The sequence below is a fragment of the Oncorhynchus clarkii genome, chromosome 5 (genome assembly GCF_045791955.1).
Source record: "Oncorhynchus clarkii lewisi isolate Uvic-CL-2024 chromosome 5, UVic_Ocla_1.0, whole genome shotgun sequence".
Classification (NCBI taxonomy): domain Eukaryota; kingdom Metazoa; phylum Chordata; class Actinopteri; order Salmoniformes; family Salmonidae; genus Oncorhynchus; species Oncorhynchus clarkii.
Window position 1 is genome coordinate 31,335,124 of NC_092151.1, and position 20,798 is coordinate 31,355,921.

General features: G+C 42.1%; 1 protein-coding gene across 1 annotated transcript in view; it reads right to left on the reverse strand.

Moving 5' to 3' along the window:
• The window catches only part of LOC139409952 (BMP/retinoic acid-inducible neural-specific protein 1-like), a 151,561-nt gene that overhangs the window by 55,210 nt on the left and 75,553 nt on the right, over positions 1 to 20,798 (reverse strand). Inside the window, exons 4-5 of the mRNA XM_071155361.1 lie at positions 18,437 to 18,606; positions 5,391 to 5,496 (exon numbers count right to left, since the gene is read on the reverse strand). Coding sequence (XP_071011462.1) covers positions 5,391 to 5,496; positions 18,437 to 18,606 — 276 coding nt within the window. The remainder of the gene's footprint in view (positions 1 to 5,390; positions 5,497 to 18,436; positions 18,607 to 20,798) is intronic.

Consider the following 20,798-nt stretch of genomic DNA (forward strand, 5'->3'; position numbering starts at 1 on the left):
CCACACTCTCACCAAGCTCCAAAAACATATGGCTCTCAGAACTTTGTACTAGCTGAGTATATAACCTAATATCAAAATATAATTCATTGACATGATCATTCAAAAGCAAGTATTTTACCTTTAAAAGCTATTTTAGTTTAACACTGTGGGTGATCTCATACTTTGGCCAGATGTGATCTCTTCACATTTTAACTGCCAGCACTTTTGTTCTTTCTATAATTGTCTAAAAAGGTCAATGGGCATTTGAGAGACACATGGAAGGTGTTCATTAAATGTACCAAGAACATTGACTGTCTTTTTAATATATCCACCCAACTCTTTTCACCATCAGGAACAGTTTGATACAAATCCCTAGTGCTCTAACAGACAGTAGATATTGCTATTGTGGACATTTTCTCTGGATCGTCCCAATATTAAATCCATTAGGGCATTAAATCAATAGTAAGCCATTGTGCAAGCTACAGTTAGCCATCAGAGTTGCTTTTTTGGAGAGAATTCTGAGAATTGGCCAAATCATTTTTTAAACAAATTGGATGAGGAGAATTAATTGTATTTTCCAAACTGATGAACCCAGGTCCCGATTGGCTGGCTCTTATCCTAACATCATGCAGTCGGCAGCCTGCTCTGCAGAACTATATTTTTCTGAGTGCCCCTGGTTGAAAATAACGTACTGTAATTGAAATGAGTGTCTAGGTAATTCTTCATCCCTCCCTTTATTTATGTATTTTCTAATCATATAATTGTTGTTCTATTTTTTCCCTACAGCATTTTTTCCCTTCATCAATTTTTATTGCCTGCAGTGTGCTCTATGGAATAGAGGGAGGAATTGGAAGTCAATTTTATTAATGGCAAACAACAATTACGTCAACTCCCTCAAAGTTACCTTTTGTAATTCACTTGTAAATAAGTCAATGTTGTCTGGCTGGAATGTTGCTACCGTCCCTTTCTATGAGATTGAAACCATCACCTCACCATCTCTATCATTTCACCACTGGCGTCATTGGTATCTAAGCACTCTGAAACACACTTAAGCTACACCCAGGCACGCACATGTACACACACACACGCACACACACACGCACACACACACACACACACGCACACGCACACGCACACACCACAACCACAAAATGACTGCTTCAAAGTGCAAAATGGAATCTTCTCCCTTATATGCTGAGAGTAGTAAACCCTTTTGAGAACAGGCTGTCTATGTCTTATTGTCATCTGCATGTGGGCCTTGACATACACAGAGGGCATATTGCCTCTCGGCTTCAGCTCCATATTTTATGATACCAAGAGGGGATGTGTGGAGAGGAGGTACACCAGCAGAGAGAGATGACAGATTCCTCTGTAGTGCAGTTTATAGGACCTGAGGGTCAAATGGCACAAATAACCAGCATTGGTTTAATTAGTAGAATTTGACACTTCAAACAATGAAAGGAAAGTTTGGAGGTAATGTAATGTCAACTACTGTAGCGTACTGTACATATCTAAAGCCTCTGCTTTTGGCATACAGTGGCTTCAATGTTCCCACATAAGTGCAATACTAACAAGAATATAATAGCAACGTTTTCGATGCTCATCCACCATTTTCACATGGAAATACGGATCTTTCACAGCCATTTATACCACCAGCTGGATAAAATGATAATTCAATCTTAATACTCTAAAGAGACTCTCAAAGACTAAAGAGGTGTCACCAGCTCAGGAATGACATTGAAGTGTTTTCACTTTTGAGGAGTTTGTGATAGTTGGCACATTATAATACCAATCTTATGACAAAAGCTCTCTAATGAACTCTTAACTCAGAGATGATAATTGCTCTTGGAGGATAGATTTCAGTTGTAGTACACTTTAAAATAATCAGCCACTTTGGAATAATGTGAAAACAATAGCTTTAAAAACACACCATGAAATAGCAGCATTTGAGAACTCATCTCTTTCTCCTCAAATCGTATCATCCTGAAAGATACAGGCTGTTCATCTGCCTGTCACATATCAGTTGGATGACAAAACGTTAGTCTTCCAAGCAACAGAGGCCAATACAGAGGTTGCATGGGAATTAAGCCCCTTTAAAACCTATTGATTCCCTTTGAGCGAATGGCAGGGGGAACTTGAAAGCGTTTATGACAGACAGAGTAATTCTCTGTATTCAAACAGCATTTAATGATCCCTTCAGGGAGGGATGCAGTGGTGTAGTTAAAAAAGAGCTCAGAATTGCTGATGCAATTTTATACTGGAGGTAAACTACATACTTTAAAAAGGGATAGCTTGTCTCAAACTTGACCACTCTTACAGTGGCTTTCATCACTGTCCCAATGGGAGCTGTGGTCATATCTAAGGCACGGTTGATGATGATTATTCATAGGAGGAAAGTAAGAGATGATAACTATTGACACAAATGATTCCTTCAAAAGCAATCAGCTAATTTCTACGTTTGTCTACTTTTCTATCTTTGCGACCTAATTTTGTTGTCACTCAAAGCTGATAATTGCATAGCATTTACTGTCACTATTTGCATCTTTAATACAGTGTGTGAACGAAGTATACCCAAGCCAAAAAAATATACTTCTGTAATTTAGTTCATCGAATCAGCAGATACGTAGTACCAGTCAAAAGTTTGGACACGCCTTCTTTATGTTCTATTCTACATTGTAGAATAATAGTGAAGACATCAAAACTATGAAATAACACACATGGAATCATGTAGAAACCAAAAAAGTGTTAAACAATTCAAAATATATTGTATATTTCAGATTATTTCAATAGCCACTCTTTGCCTTGATGACAACTTTGCACACTCTTGGCATTCTCTCAACAAGCTTCATGAGGTAGTCACCTGGAATGCTTTTCCAAACCATCTCAATTGGGTTGAGGTCGGATGATTGTGGAGGCCAGGTCATCTGATGCAGCACTCCATCACTCTCCTTCTTGGTAAAATAGTCCTTACACAGCCTGGAGGTTTGTTTTGGCTCATTGCCCTGTTGAAAAACAAATTATAGTCCCACTAAGCACAAACCAGATGGGATTGCGTATGCTGTGGTAGCCAAGCTGGTTAAGTGTGCCTTGAATTCTAAATAAATCACAGACAGTGTCAGCAGCAAAGCACCCCTACACCTTCACACCTCCTCCTCCATGCTTTACGGTGGGAACCACACATGCGGAGATCATCCGTTCACCTACTCTGCGTCTCACAAAGAGACGGCGGTTGGAACCAAAAATCTCAAATTTGGAATCATCAGATCATAGACAGATTTCCACCCGTCTAATATCCATTGCTCGTGTTTCTTGGCCCAAGCAAATCTCTTCTTATTATCGGTGTCCTTTAGTTGTGGTTTCTTTGCAGCAATTCGACCATGCAAGCCTTATTCACACAGTCTCCTCTGAACAGTTGATGTTGAGATGTTGTGAAGTATTTATTTTGGCTGCAATTTCTGAGGCTGGTAACTCTAATGAACTTATCCTCTGCAGCAGAGAACTCTGGGTCTTCCTTCCCTGTGGTGGTCCTCATGAGAGCCAGTTTCATCATAGCGCTTGATGGTTTTTGTAACTGCACTTGAAGAACCTTTCATAGTTCTTGAAATGTTCCGGATTGAGGCCTCCCGGGTGGCGCAGTGGTTAAGGGCGCTGTACTGCAGCGCCAGCTGTGCCATCAGAGTCCTGGGTTCGCGCCCAGGCTCTGTCGTAACCGGCCGCGACCGGGAGGTCCGTGGGGCGACGCACAATTGGCCTAGCGTCGCCCGGGTTAGGGAGGGCTTGGTCGGTAGGGGTGTCCTTGTCTCATCGCGCACCAGCGACTCCTGTGGCGGGCTGGGTGCAGTGTACGCTAGCCAAGGTGGCCAGGTGCACGGTGTTTCCTCCGGCGCATTGGTGCGGCTGGCTTCCGGGTTGGATGTGCGCTGTGTTAAAGAAGCAGCGGCTTGGTTGGTTGTGTATCGGAGGACGCATGACTTTCAACCTTCGTCTCTCCCGAGCCCGTACGGGAGTTGTAGCGATGAGACAAGATAGTAGCTACTACAACAATTGGATACTATGAAAATTGGGGAGAAAAAGGGGTAAAATTAAAAAAACATTTAAAAAAAGAAAAAAAAAGAAATGTTCCGGATTGACTGACCTTCATGTTGCTCTTTGCTTATTTGAGCTGTTCTTGCCATAATATGGACTTGGTATTTTACCAAATAGGGCTATCTACTGTATACCACCTCTACCTTGTCACAACACAACTAATTGGCTCAAACGCATTAAGAAGGAATGAAATTCCACAAAGGCACATCTATTCATTTAAATTAAATCCAGGTGACTACCTCATGAAGCTTGTTGAGAGAATGCCAAGAGAATGCAAAGCTGTCATCAAGGCAAAGGGTGGCTATTTGAAGAATCTCAAATATACAATATATTTTGAAGTGTTTAACACTTTTTTGGTTTCTACATGATTCCATATGTGTTATTTCATAGTTTTGATATCTTCACTATTATTCTACAATGTAGAAAATAGTCAAAATAAAGAAAAACTCTGGGATCAGTAGGTGTGTCCAAAATTTTGACTGGTACTATATATATAGTCTAAAATGGAAAATTCTAAGATTGTATGTCTGTTGTATCTTCTTAGCCAAAGTTATTCATACCAAGTCCTGAAAGGCCACAGCGGTAGCATACTTCTGTCCTTGCCTAGCACTGTCACATTTGATTCAACTAAATAACAAATCAACACCTTTATTAGCTAAATTATGTGTGCTACTGCTGGTCTGGAACAAAAGTCCACACATACTGCAGCCCTCCACCACCACGAGTGAAAAACACTGTTCTATATAATGTAGAAATGGAGTGCTAACATTATATATCATAGCTCCATACAGAGTGCCACTAATAGAGTCTGAGCACCAATACATACTTGAGCTTAAACCTTCCGTGCTATTATTCAGCATGCAAGCCTTCGCTTCGATCAACACTAGTCAGATCTTCCCTATTGATTGAGAGGACCATGATGAATTGTGTGGGTAAGTTAAAATGTTATGATGCTTACTGGGTTTGAACAACACTAGCAACATCAGGCTTGTGGGTTTGATTACTTCATGGGCCACACACGCTACAGATAAAAGTCTCTGGTAACCTGTATGACCATATTATTATCATTAGGACAAGAGACCCAAGACCAAAGTAACGGAAGAGGATCACTGAGAGCGGAATTGTGGAGCAAATTCGATTCCATCTCTGTTTTATTAGTCAAAATAGATTCAAATGAATTTCACAAATCGTGCAAAACTCCCTAAGAGGTGTTTTTCCTAAATGGACTGGAGAATGGATTGACCCCGACCTTAACACCCCTCCCCCCAGCCAATGTAGCCTCCCATAGTGAAAGTACGATAAGAGATACAGTTGGGTATGTTTACCTTGCAGATGGAGCTTGCTCTCTGGGCTCTGCAGGAGGATGGAGCTCACTGAGTCCAGATTATCATAGCTGCTGCATCCCAGCGGGCCCGTGCGAGTCTCTGTCACCTGCAAGAGAATCAGGACAAATACTTCAGGAACAGTAGGGGCGAGAGACACTGCGGTGTGTGTGGATGTGAGTGTTGGGATAGGGGGTGATCATAGAGAAAATTGTTTTCATTACGATTTAACTAGACTCTGAGTAGAGGTTTACACATGTAAATCATCAAGCACGTATTGATTTCATTGAAGGATTGGAACAAATGTTTGTATCATGCCTTTGTATGTCAAGCATTATTATATTTAAAAAATAGCACAAATTGTACCTACACACTGAAGAAGGATGCAAAGCCGAAACATCAGTGTACGCTATCCCTGATGCAGTGAAAATAATAAAATAATAAAAAATTGAGGTCAACTTTAAGCAACAACTTTTTAAGTGCGGACCCATTATACCTTGTTTGTCTGAATTTGCGGGTTTAATGAACCAGCCAAGGTACAGTACCAGTCAAAAGTCGGACACATCTACTCAGTCAAGGGTATTTCTTCATTTTTACTATTTTCTACATTATAGAATAATAGTGAAGACAGCAAAACTATGAAATAACACATATGGATTCACAAAGTAACCAAAAAAATGTGAAATAAATGTTTGAGATTCTTCAAAGTAGTCATCCTTTGCCTTGAAGACAGCTTTGCACACTCTTGGCATTCTCTCAACCAGCTTCAACCATGTGAGCAGCTCATAAATATCTGAACTTTACGTGTGTCACGCTAGCACATACAGTGCCTTGCGAAAGTATTCGGCCCCCTTGAACTTTGCGACCTTTTGCCACATTTCAGGCTTCAAACATAAAGATATAAAACTGTATTTTTTTGTGAAGAATCAACAACAAGTGGGACACAATCATGAAGTGGAACAACATTTATTGGATATTTCAAACTTTTTTAACAAATCAAAAACTGAAAAATTGGGCGTGCAAAATTATTCAGCCCCCTTAAGTTAATACTTTGTAGCGCCACCTTTTGCTGCGATTACAGCTGTAAGTCGCTTGGGGTATGTCTCTATCAGTTTTGCACATCGAGAGACTGACATTTTTTCCCATTCCTCCTTGCAAAACAGCTCGAGCTCAGTGAGGTTGGATGGAGAGCATTTGTGAACAGCAGTTTTCAGTTCTTTCCACAGATTCTCGATTGGATTCAGGTCTGGACTTTGACTTGGCCATTCTAACACCTGGATATGTTTATTTTTGAACCATTCCATTGTAGATTTTGCTTTATGTTTTGGATCATTGTCTTGTTGGAAGACAAATCTCCGTCCCAGTCTCTGTTCTTTTGCAGACTCCATCAGGTTTTCTTCCAGAATGGTCCTGTATTTGGCTCCATCCATCTTCCCATCAATTTTAACCATCTTCCCTGTCCCTGCTGAAGAAAAGCAGGCCCAAACCATGATGCTGCCACCACCATGTTTGACAGTGGGGATGGTGCGTTCAGCTGTGTTGCTTTTACGCCAAACATAACGTTTTGCATTGTTGCCAAAAAGTTCACTTTTGGTTTCATCTGACCAGAGCACCTTCTTCCACATGTTTGGTGTGTCTCCCAGGTGGCTTGTGGCAAACTTTAAACAACACTTTTTATGGATATCTTTAAGAAATGGCTTTCTTCTTGCCACTCTTCCATAAAGGCCAGATTTGTGCAATATACGACTGATTGTTGTCCTATGGACAGAGTCTCCCACCTCAGCTGTAGATCAGTTCATCCAGAGTGATCATGGGCCTCTTGGCTGCATCTCTGATCAGTCTTCTCCTTGTATGAGCTGAAAGTTTAGAGGGACGGCCAGGTCTTGGTAGATTTGCAGTGGTCTGATACTCCTTCCATTTCAATATTATCGCTTGCACAGTGCTCCTTGGGATGTTTAAAGCTTGGGAAATCTTTTTGTATCCAAATCCGGCTTTAAAATTCTTCACAACAGTATCTCGGACCTGCCTGGTGTGTTCCTTGTTCTTCATGATGCTCTCTGCGCTTTTAACGGACCTCTGAGACTATCACAGTGCAGGTGCATTTATACGGAGACTTGATTACACACAGGTGGATTGTATTTATCATCATTAGTCATTTAGGTCAACATTGGATCATTCAGAGATCCTCACTGAACTTCTGGAGAGAGTTTGCTGCACTGAAAGTAAAGGGGCTGAATAATTTTGCACGCCCAATTTTTCAGTTTTTGATTTGTTAAAAAAGTTTGAAATATCCAATAAATGTCGTTCCACTTCATGATTGTGTCCCACTTGTTGTTGATTCTTCACAAAAAAATACAGTTTTATATCTTTATGTTTGAAGCCTGAAATGTGGCAAAAGGTCGCAAAGTTCAAGGGGGCCGAATACTTTCGCAAGGCACTGTACATGTTCTGCGGCGCTGAGCTAAGTAAGCTGTAATTGGTCCAGAGCACAGCAGGCCTTTCTAAGCAGCACTTTTATAAGTACCTCCTTTTTATATCCATCTGTGACGTGTACCATGACCGGCTTATTAGACACATTTTCTTTTAAGGAACTTTAAAGGCTTTGTTTCCTTTCAAAAGAGGTGAGACGTTAATGGACTTTTTTCAAACTGTGCCTGCGCCCCACTTTCTGCTAGAGAATAACACTTCCCTTAAAAGTATAAAAGTCGCACTAGTGGCCTCTCTCCCAGCCCAAACTTCAATCTATGGCATAATTAGGGTAGTCAAATGTGAGGGTACTTTTAGTTCCGACTACACGTCTGACTTTAAGATTTTTTTAAAGAGAGTGCTCTTGAAAAGGGTGACTTTCCTCTTTTTAAAATCGCCTTTTCTTCCCATTATGAGATGACCGGCAGTGTTCAGTAGTACTTTCACATGATTCCAAGAAGCCAGATGAGATGCTACTAAGCAAAGGAGATTAAGAGAAAAAAAACTCTTGGCATTAACCTCAAACGAATTTCACTCAGTCTTTGGCTTGGTTAGAAAACTCTAAGCTTGAAGGTGGGGGGTTGCGTTAGCAGCTTGCATGAAGTCCAATCTCATGTGAATAGGGGTTATCGAAGATGTGGGAAGAGTCAAATACTTCATGGTGAGCAAAGAGCTACAGATATTGATACAATTACATTGACATAGAATGCAGTGATGGGTAAATCGAATCATCAAATCACGAAGTAAAATGTGTTTAGAGTCCTTAAACGTCCTCTTTCCCACTTCCTGTTCAGCCAACACTACAACACTTTGCGATTGACAATGTGACAACGTTTTCCCGTCTTTAATGTTGAATCAGTGCCAGATGACAGGTTGACAAGCAGGAAATGAAACAGATGTACTGTATATCCTGGCGTCACTCTCTTATGGGGTAAAACTTGAAACCAGGGGGGAAACAAAGTGACAGGCTCCTAAAAACCCACTGGGCATAGACGTCAATTCAACATCTATTCCACATTGGTTCAACGTAATTTAATTGAAATGACCTGGAAACAACATTGATTCAACCATTGTGTGCTCTGCAATAACAGAGAATGCAATTGAATAGTATGCTTAGCATTGAATATTATGCCCCTTCCTGTCAAAGGGTAGATATGCTATGTTCTGCAAAACTATGACTGAATCAGAGCACAACAGACAACATCATTCTTTAAATATTTTCAAAATTGAACTGTATGTAAAGGTAGATATGCTTGCAGCAGCCATACCACTGCAACTCTCCACCACTCCAAACTCTAAAATGTCAGAAAGCTACAGTAGAGTTATTGATAGAGAAGCCCAAATAATACATTTTACAAGCTCTCTGCAGCCTTGCATAACGTTTCAAAGTAGATTGATTATTGTGCTTGCCTAGCCTATCAAACAGTGGCATCTTGATGGGTGCTGACAGGGTGCTTTTCTCCCTTTTGTTGTTGCTTATCATAGAATAAATTACTTTCTGGTTGTATTGCACACACATACACAGACACACGCACGCACACATGAGAATGCAGAAAATACAATAGACATTTTACCTCGATCAATGTGTGCTATAGTGGATCACATCCAAGAATCATATTGTCAAAAGGTGGAAAGACCTATTCAGGAAAAACAGATTACCATCCTTGATAATCTGAATGCCCAGTAGGATAGCAGGCAGTTTCTCTCCACACAGACACAAACACACTATCTCTCAAACACACATACGTACAATATTGAAAAAAAATGTCATACAACATAATAAAAATACAAGGAGCAATCAAAGAGCTGAAACAGGCCAAAGAGGATTTAGAGGATCTGGATTGTTAAGCTGAACACAACTCAGAACCCCAGGGGGACCATGCTGTTTCGTAGTCCTAACTACCATGGCCCTAGAACACACTCTTTGTCTCTTCTCTGATCTCCAAAATCCAGGATATCTAGAATCACAAGCATATTTGGATTATAATGACAGGACGATAACATTGTTCCTATGTTCGTTCATTTTTTGATTTTTTTTCAATGCATACTCAATTTCTATTCAGAGCAGGGTAATTGATTTGTGGGGTGCATTACATCCTATCCACCTCTTCTCATTTAGATGGATCCCACTACCGGTTAGAGCATATTTCCTGTCAATTATGTGCATAATAGATTGCTAAGAGCACGTCACACTGGAGACCTTAGGAGCATTGGCATTTCAATATATTATGTAATGGGGATGAGTGACAACATTATGTTCAATACCCATTTTGTTAAATGACATCACCATCTATTTTTAATTAACACCAATTGTTACAATTTGCATGGTGTCTGTGAATCATAGAGCTCCAGCAAACTTTATGCACTGTTGCAGTCCTATTCCAAATTTGCAATTGTACATTTTTCCCTCAAGCACCAATTGTGACAGAAAAAATATGGCTCCAATAAGACTGGCTTTAGGAGTTGTTGCAAGCTTGCTGAAGTTCAGGAAATTGCTTGTCCACGCAGTTCATATCAAATTTGATTTATCATGAGCCGAAATGAGACGAAATGTTTTCTTAAGAGCCCTTCCCAACAATGCAGAGAAAGTAAAAATGTTAACTACTACATTGACACTCACACAAAACCCACACACACACCGATACAACACAAACATACACACAGACACACTTGCACATGCTGTTGCTAATCTTCTTATTCTTACTCTTACTATTATCCAGTCTGATGCCTAGTCACTTTACCCTGCCTTCAGCCTATGATGTGTGTGCATGTGTGCGCGTGTATCTGTGTTGTGTGCGTGTGCGTGTGTGTGTGTGTATGTGTTGTATTGGTATGCATGTGTGTGAGTGTCAATGTAGTGTTCGTGAGTGTGTATCAGAGGAGGCTTGTGGGAAGAGCTATAGGAGGATGGACTCACTGTAATGGCTGTAATGGTGTGTTTATAGTGTGTATATACTGTATAGTCTTGTGAGTGTGCGTAGAGTCAGTGCAAGATAGGGTCAATGCAAATAGTCTTTGTAACCATTTAACTATTTAGCAGTCTTACGGCTTTTTAGCAGTCTGATGGCTTGGGGTTAGAAGCTGTCTCGGAGCCAGTTGGTCTGAGAGATGATTCTCTGGTACCGTTGGTCGGATGGTAGCAGAGTGAACTGTCTATGGCTTGGGTGGCTGAAGTATTTGGCAATATAAAGCACAATCAACTAATCATTCCTTCTTCCTCCAACACTCTTTCTTTCTGAGAAATATGTAATTAACTACTAGCGGTTAAGGGCATTGGGGCCAGTAACCGAAAGGTTGCAGGTTAGAATCCGTGAGCTGACTAGGTGAAAAATCTGTTGACGAGTCCTTGAGCAAGGCACTTAACCGCAATTGTTCCTGTAAGTTGCTCTGGATAATAAATGACTAAAATGTAAATGTAAAATTACATAAATGTACATGTACTGTATATTGCCAGGTCACAATGTGCTTGTAATGTCAAGAGGAAGTAACTTGCCTCCTTCACCAACAATGAGCCCACCTATAGCACGTATGGCAGCCATTTTGTGCTGCACACCTACACATCAGTTGTTGCAGTGCAGAGGTGAGGAGGTTTACTACTGACAACACAGCCCTTTGTGGTATAGCTACAGTAAGATAATCAAGGCACAGTTATGAGCATCATTTATTCTCAAACTCCTGAAGACATCTAGCGCTGTCCTTTAACCATATTTGCTGTTGCACAACTCTACCGACTGAGGGCAGGATTAAAATGATGGTAGCCTGAGAGAAGGAGGGAATAGATTGGGGCTTGAGGGAGGGATACATCCAGTATGATGGAGTGTCTTCATCAGGGGACTGCTGCCACTGCAGAGCTTTCTTAATCTGCCCATCACCTGCCACTCGCCTAATGACTTTCTATTTCTGGAAACATTGAAATTAAGGGACATGCTCACCAGTAACTCTCTGTGGCTGGACACATCTCTGAAGGGACATGCTCCCCAGTAACTCTCTGTGGCTGGACACATCTCTGAAGGGACATGCTCCCCAGTAAATCTCTGTGGCTGGACACATCTCTGAAGGGACATGCTCCCCAGTAACTCTCTGTGGCTGGACACATCTCTGAAGGGACATGCTCCCCAGTAAATCTCTGTGGCTGGACACATCTCTGAAGGGACATGCTCCCCAGTAACTCTCTGTGGCTGGACACATCTCTGAAGGGACATGCTCCCCAGTAACTCTCTGTGGCTGGACACATCTCTGAAGGGACATGCTCCCCAGTAAAGCTCTGTGGCTGGACATATCTCTGAAGGGACATGCTCCCCAGTAACTCTCTGTGGCTGGACACATCTCTGAAGGGACATGCTCCCCAGTAACTCTCTGTGGCTGGACACATATCTGAAGGGACATGCTCCCCAGTAACTCTCTGTGGCTGGACACATCTCTGAAGGGACCTGCTCACCAGTAACTCTATGTGGCTGGACACATCTCAGAGGAAGTATGCTTTTGGAATGTAAAGGGATTCCATGAAATTTAGTAAGAGGTAACTTCACTGTATCACATGGCCTAACCGCACAACTCATGAAATGTGAAATGAAGTTGTGAAATGAAATGAAATGTGTTTTAATTGTGTTCCGAGCCTACATGGAAAGGTAACAATTGGTAAAATTGGTAGTGCTTAAACTGAGTACCAAGATTGAATAATAATAAGGCTGCTTCAAAATTCAAATGCCTTCATTAGGCCACACCCTCCTCAACCAACCAATCAAAGCCTAGTTATATTCACACCAAAAAATCTGGGTTAAATAATAGGGCCTGTTAATTTTAACACCTCAGACACATTTTGCTCCACCCTACTCCAGAGCATTGGGGACCACAGAGGTGGCAATCACCAATTAGAAACAGGATCCTGCTGCATCATCAGTAAATCTGCATATTGAATCCTGGTGTAAATCAGGCCAGCAGAGTGACTCCTCAGGGAAGTAACCTTGTGGGAACACAAGCCAACGTCACACAGCAGCAACCATATTCCTCCCCACCCCTGCATAATCATCCTGGAGCTTGGTAACAGAAGAACTGCCTGCTCGTAAAATTGTAATCTTTCATTAAAACGCTTTACTGGGCATCTTATTTTCCTTCTTAAATTATCCACCCCTCATAGGTAGCTATTGGGTCCTGCTACACCAGGGATGCGGGCATCTGAATCATGAGGGGCCGCAGTGATTCGGGGGTTTGTGTACCCACATCCATACCCACATATGCAGTCATAGTCGGCCCTAGCCTTTTGGGGGACATAAGCAAAATTTAGTGGGGGGGCCACCCCACCTTGTGAGCAAAGCATTTTAGCGGCCACCCTCTTGACAGCGGAGAGAAACATTTGTAAAAATGTTAAATATATATACATTTTATTTTTGTTTTATTTAATTAGGCCACCAATAGCCCATCCCTGCTGGGCTGTCAGTAGCCCATCCCTGTGCTACCCAGAAGCACATGTCTCCTCCTTTTCATTTGTCACAGCAGGGTGTTAGTGCCATGCACAGTTCTTCTTTGTGCTGTTTATCTCTGATTTGGGGTATATTACAGGTTTAGCCAATATGCTGTGTCCCAATTATTTGTTTCTTTGCCCTGCTGAGGCATGGGTGGATGGAAAGCCAAATGAATGGGTAGCCAGGGTACCAAACACAATGAAAGGTAGTTGGCTGAGGGAATGGTGGGGTAATGGATGGGTTGACCTATAGATAAATACTGTGGTCTGATGAGTAGAAATATGGATGGATGGATATTGCTGTGTGTATTTAATTGCAAACACAGTAGAATAAAGTGGATGCTCTTGGCAACTTTAGTTGTCATCTTCTCAATGTGTAGGAAGTGAAGAACTGTTCTGCATTCCAGGAGACAAATGAAGTACAGGAATCCCCCCATATGATCACATCACTCAGTAACCTCAGGTCAGTCTGCCTGTAGCAGCTGTGTGTGTGTGTGTTCTCTTTCCCCTTAGATGTATTCCATTTAAAAGCTGATGCTTAAAATTACTGAGCTCCCTTGTTCTCTTTTAGGGCTACTGAATTATAGTTATCATCGGGCCTGAAAATTCGAGCCCGTCTTACCCAAGCTTGGTGAGCTGAAGCCTGAGCCTAGGACCGGTCCAACATCACAGAAATGTAATGAGCCTGAACCTGAACAAAACCCCTTAAAACAGTATATTGATTTAAACTGGTGTTGAGAACAATGCAGCAGCAGAGTGAGAAGACGAGGAAACAGCCCTTGTCTTAGAGAAGCATGGCGAGAGGAAAACTGGGCCCGTCCCGGCTCATAGGGTTCGGGCTGAGAATGAGAACTCTACACTGAATCAAGAGAAAGATGTCTCAGGAAGTACACACATTTCACTACGCACACATTTCACTACACACACTTCACAACTTCACAGCCCAGACAAGAAACTGACGGTTACAGAGACACTTTGGCCCAGAAACCTTGTTTGTTTGAAATGATGTTATTAAGCCACCCATAGGGCTGTGAACTTTTTAAAGCCAAAAGGAAAGGAGGTGATGGTTGAGGCTTCTAGGCTCCAAAAATCAATTGGTTTGGGCAGATAAATTCCTGTGTGGGGTCTTAGAAAAATAACAAGTCCACGGCTTGCCCTGGGCGTCACCGGGGCAGTGGAAATAAGTCTTTGTTTTGATTAACGTTGGCATGTTGCTGGAACCTCTTAAGCAGTGCTAAGGCTTGAGGAGACGGGGGGGACGGGCCAGGGATGAGGGCTTGATAAATATAGCCAGGCTCGGCAGATCAGTGGATGCTCTCAGGCCATCCCAGCACACACTAATGCCTGTACACACATACACACACACACACACACACACACGCACACACGCACGCGCACACACACACAAACACACGCACACATTTTCCTACTCTTCATTTTTCTCCTTCTGCCTCACCAAAACCTATTGAAGTGTCTGGGGCACGTCCCCCCTCCAGCAAGAGGCATCAGGACAGAAAGAGTGTCAAGGCCAGAAAGATCAGGGCTTACTCTAGACATATGACAACACAAACAGTATTGTGTGTGCATTTATGTGCACTTGCCTGTGTTTGTATGCGAGATAACATGATAAGATGAGGATATGAAAAATTCTGAAAGGGAAATGAAATACCACAACTTACCTGTATATACAATAGCAACTTCCAGGTCTTAAAACTCACATTACATTACAGCAAGCAAACCACCAAGTAAAACGGCACTGCAACCAAACTCAACACTGCAGTACTATACGGTAAATGTGCTTACTCGCCAGACAGGAAACATCTTAGATTTGGACTCTATTGATGTCTTTGTGCCTGTGTTTTCTCCATAGGCCGCAGCATCTCACTGTGAAGTTGGACTCACAGCCATATTAAATCAATATTGGAAGTGCATGGCCTTGTTCTCTGTGTTTATAGATCCAGGCTGTGCTTCAGACCCAGCTTCCTCTCCACGTACAGATCGTTGTCTGTCTGCTACGTGACTGCAGGATCAGTCGCTGACTTTACTTCTGCCGTTACCTCCTATTTATAGTGGGATAGATAGACCAACCAGTGATTTTGGATGGTAGTTTTTCTGACAAAGCGTAGCAGTTTCAATAGTATGTGTGTCAGCCTTAATTTGTGTGGGCAGCGGCCTCAAACTCAGCAAAAAAATAAACGTAGCTTTTTCAGGACCCTGTCTTTCAAAAATAATTCGTAATAATCCAAATAACTTCACAGATCTTCATTGTAAAGGGTTTAAACACTGTTTCCACATGCTTGTTCAATGAAGCATAAACAATTAATGAACATGCACCTGTGGAACGGTCGTGAAGACACTAACAGCTTACAGACAGTAGGCAATTAAGGTCACAGTTATGAAAACTTAGGACACTAAAGAGTCCTTTCTACTGACTCTGAAAAACACCAAAAGAAAGATGCCCAGGGTCCCTGCTTCTCTGCGTGAACGTGCCTTAGGCACGCTGCAAGGAGGCATGATAACTGCAGATGTGGCCAGGGCAATAAATTACAATGTCCATACTGTGAGACGCCTAAGACAGCGCAACAGGGAGACAGGAAGGACAGCTGATCAACCTCGCGGTGGCAGACCACGTGTAACAACACCTGCACAGGGTCGGTACATCTGAACATCACACCTGCGGGACAGGTACAGGATAGCAACAACAACTGCCTGAGTTACACCAGGAACGCACAATCCCTCCATCAGTGCTCAGACTGTTCGCAATAGGCTGAGAGAGGCAGGACTGAGGGCTTGTAGGCCTGTCGTAAAGGCATGTCTTCACCAGACATCACTGGCAACAACGTCGCCTATGGGCACAATTTCACCGTCGCTGGACCAGACAGGACTGGAAAAAAGTGCTCTTCACTGACGAGTCGCGGTTTTGTCTTACATGGGGTGATGGTCGGATTCACGTTTTTCATCGAAGGAATGAGCGTTAGTAACAGTCAGTATCTACACAGAGGCCTGTATTCTGGAGCGGGATCGATTTGGAGGTGGAGAGTCCATCATGGTCTGGTGCGGTGTGTCACAGCATCATCGGACTGAGCTTGTTGTTGCAGGCAATCTCAATGTTACGTGTTACAGGGAAGACATACTCCTCCCTCATGTGGTACCCTTCCTGCAGGCTCATCCTGACATGACCCTCCAGCTTGACAATGTCACCAGCCATACTGCTCGTTCTGAGGGTGATTTCCTGCAAGACAGAAATGTCAGTGTTCTGCCATGGCCAGCGAAGAGCCCGGATCTCAATCACATTGAGCATGTCTGGCACCTGTTGGATCGGAGGGTGAGGGCTAGTGCCATTCCCCCCAGAAATGTCCAGGAACTTGCAGGTGCCTTGGTGGAAGAGTGGGGTAACATCTCACAACAAGAACTGGCAAATCTGGTGCAGTCCATGAGGAGGAGATGCACTGGAGTACTTAATGCAGCTGGTGGCCACACCAGATACTGACTGTTACTTTTGATTTTGACCCCCCTTTGTTCAGGGACACATTATTCCATTTCTGTTAGTCTGTGGAACATGTTCAGTTTATGTCTCAGTTGTTGAATCTTGTTATTTTCATACAAATATTTACACATGTTAAGTTTGCTGAAAATAAATGCAGTTGACAGTGAGAGGACTTTTTTTGTTGCTGATTTTATATATTTTCTGTCAAAACTGATTTTTTATTTTGTCACGGTTTACTTATGGGAATCAATGCAAATGCATTTCTGTGATACTGTTGTCCTCCTAAATTCTAAATTAGGTCTGTTTTTGTCACGACTGTTGTTGGAATGAGACTAAGGTGCAGTGGGGTGAGCGTACATTTTCCTTTTTATGTTATAAATGTCACCAACAAAACAAGAAACAACAAAAACGAACGTGACGCTGACTAGGGCTATACAGGCCACTAACACAGACAACTACCCACAAAATGCAAAAGGTTACCTAAGTATCATTCCCAATCAGAGACAACGATAGACAGCTGTCTCTGATTGAGAACCAAAACATAGAAATACAAAACATAGCATGCCCACCCCACATCACACCCTGACCTCACCAAATAGAGAAACAAAATGGCTCTCTAAGGTCAGGGCATGACAGTTATTCTCTTTCTTTTAATCCACTCTTTTTGTTATTTTCTATTGTCTTCATGTGGTTTACTTTAGGTACACTGTATAATATGGAGTGTTTCTTATCAAACGCCTGAAGGACCAATTGTTCCTTCCACTTAAATAGAAAATAATATCAACATATTGTAATATATTTGATGAAATGAATGTGATGAAGTGTTTCTTGATTTGATAACTTTTCTGCCTCACTAAATAAGCTATATTTGCCCTCAGTTGACACAGTCCAATCATGATATGGTGAATGTAATTGTAGTGTGAGACAGATTAAATGATTAATCAACAATACTTGGCTTTGAGTGGGCACATTCTTTGATGTCTGATAATTGAGGACAAACACATTCAGACGCACACGCACGCACGCGCCCATGCACACAAGCACACGCACACATACGGACACACACACACACACACATTTCCTAATATTCCAATATATCCCACATACACAGTCCAACATCGGTACCACTAAGAGATAGTGCAGGTTTGTCAGTCAAGAAGACAGTCAGACAGGTCTTCTCTGGCTCCACACAGTGTGGCTGGTTACAGTGGCTATACTTATTCCGTTGAGAATGTGCTGTGTGTGCTTCTTCCCTCATCGACTCCTCGCCCGGCCCTGACTCAGCAGCCATTGTCAATTCTGTATAATTTTGTCATGCTTGACTTCCTGCTACCCAGAGTCCTGTCTGCCAGAACCTCTTCATCCGCCTGTCACTTAGGACAACAAAAAGATGACAAGACACTCTCTCCAGGGGGCTAGGAGGGGGCTGGAGGAGGCCAGAGGTGTGTGTGTGTACCTGAATAAGATCATGTTGGTCTTGTTAAAAAACCTTGTTAATAAAGATCACTTGTGGGAGCTGCAAAATGGTGTTGCTGACATTATCCCACTTCTTAAACACATTCCTTTTATATCCATATCCTGTGGGAAACATTTGAACATATTTAAATACTGTTTTTTTGTGTATAGATGGCATACCTTGATGGCATTGGTGGAGATCTGGATCTCATGGAGTTTCCGCATGGTGCCATCTCGGTCGATGAAGTATGAGGATGCCAGCTGGTGCAGGGCCTCCACATTCTGAGTGGCGTTGACCAGCTTTCTGTCCAGCTTGTTCTTGGCCATGTACATGGTCAACGCCTCCTCGCCTACAAGGAAGACAGGAAGTGGGACTTGTATTATGATACAGTAAAATATGATACCATTGTTGACTTACTCTTTTCCTTGGTATCATCATTCACTCATGTACAGGGGCTTGCGAAAGTATTCACTCCCCCTTTCCTATTTTATTACTTTACAACTTGGAATTAAAATAGATTTTGGGGGGATTTGTATCACTTGATTTGCACAACATGCCTACCATTTTGAAGATGCAAAATATGTTTTATTGTGAAACAAACAAGAAATAATACAAAAAATGAAAACTTGAGCATGCTTAACTATTCACCCCCCCAAAGTCAACACTTTGTAGAGCCACCTTTTGCAGCAATTACAGCTGCAAGCCTCTTGGGGTATGTCTCTATAAGCTTGGCACATCTAGCCACTGAGATTGTTGCCCATTCTTCAAGGCAAATCTTCTCAAGCTGGACAGGTTCCGCTGGTGTACAGCAATCTTTAAGTCATACCACAGATTCTCAATAGGATTGAGGTCTGGGCTTTGACTAGGCCATTCTAAGACATTTAAATGTTTCCCCTTAAACCACTCAAGTGTTGCTTTAGCAGTATGCTTAGGGCCATTGTCCTGCTGGAATGTGAACCTCCGCCCTAGTCTCAAATCTCTGTAAGACTGAAACAGGTTTCCCTCAAGAAATTCCTGTATTTAGCGCCATCCATCATTCATTCCATTCTGACCAGTTTACCAGTCCCTGCCGATGAAAAACATCCCCACAGGGATGGTGTTCTCTGGGTGACGAGAGGCTATGTGTTTGCACCAGACATAGCGTTTTCCTTGACGGCCAAAAAATTGAATTTTAGTCTCATCTGGCCAGAGTACATTCTTCCATATGTTTGGGGAGTCTCTCACATGCCTTTTAGCAAACACCAAACGTATCTTTTTTTTTTCTTTAAGCAATGGATATTTCTGGTCGCTGTTCCGTAAAGCCCAGCTCTGTGGAGTGTTAAAGTGGTCCTATGGACAGATACTCCAATCTCCGCTGTGGAGCTTTTCAGCTCCTTCAGGGTTATCTTTGGTTTTTTTGTTGCCTCTCTGATTAATGCCCTCCTTGCCTGGTCCGTGAGTTTTGGAGGGCGGCCCTCTCTTGGCAGGTTTGTTGTGGTGCCATATTCTTTAAAAAAAATTATAATGGATTTAATGGTGCTCTGTGGGATGTTCAAAACTTCAGATATTTTTTTATAATCCAACCCTGATTTGTACTTCTCCACTACTTTGTCCCTGACCTGTTTGTAGAGCTCCTTGGTCTTCATGGTGCCGCTTGCTTGGTGGTGCCCCTTTGCATAGCGGTGTTGCAGACACTGGGGCCTTTCAGAACAGGTGTATATATATTGAGATCATGTGACAGATCATGTGACACTTAGATTGCGCACAGGTGGACTTTATTTAACTAATTATGTGACTTCTGAAGGTAATTGATTGCACCAGATCTTATTTAGAGGGTCCATAGCAAGGGGGTGAATGTACAGTATATGCATGCACAACTTTTCAGTTTTTTATTTTTTTAGACTTTTTTGAACCAAGTGATTTTTTTCATTTCACACCATCAATTTGGTCTATTTTGTGTATGTCCATTACATGAAATCCAAATAAAAATCAATTTAAATTACAGGTTGTAATGCAACAAAATAGGAAAAATGCCAAGGGGGATGAATACTTTTGCAAGGCACTGTATGCACACTTTGTTGTCCATCAGTTGCTAGTTAGGCACCAAGTATTGAAGTACTGAAGTTTCCAAGCCATCTCCATTAAATTCACTGTAATCATAATTCTACTTTGTTGAGGGAAATAGTACTTCCTACGATTGTGATATGTTGATGTCCCACCTAACTATCTTAAGATGAATTAAGCAATAGCTATTTCTGGTCACTGTTCCGTAATGTCGCTCTGGATAAGAGCGTCTACAAAATGACTAAAATGTCAAATGTAAGTTAGTTCTAAAGTGACTGTCATTACTGCCATTTCTGCATCAACATTTCACTAAAAAACAGTCTATGTTCCCTTAATAATTCCAGATGATGTGTTTATAAAGGTTGAAATGGATATGGGCGTAAGTGAGTGGATTGCTTTCACACCGAGGGAATGACCTTTAGTAGTGAACATCCTGGCACCGCAGGGGAAGAAGTGAACACCCCAGCAGAAAGCCCTGAACCTTTACACAGCAACAAA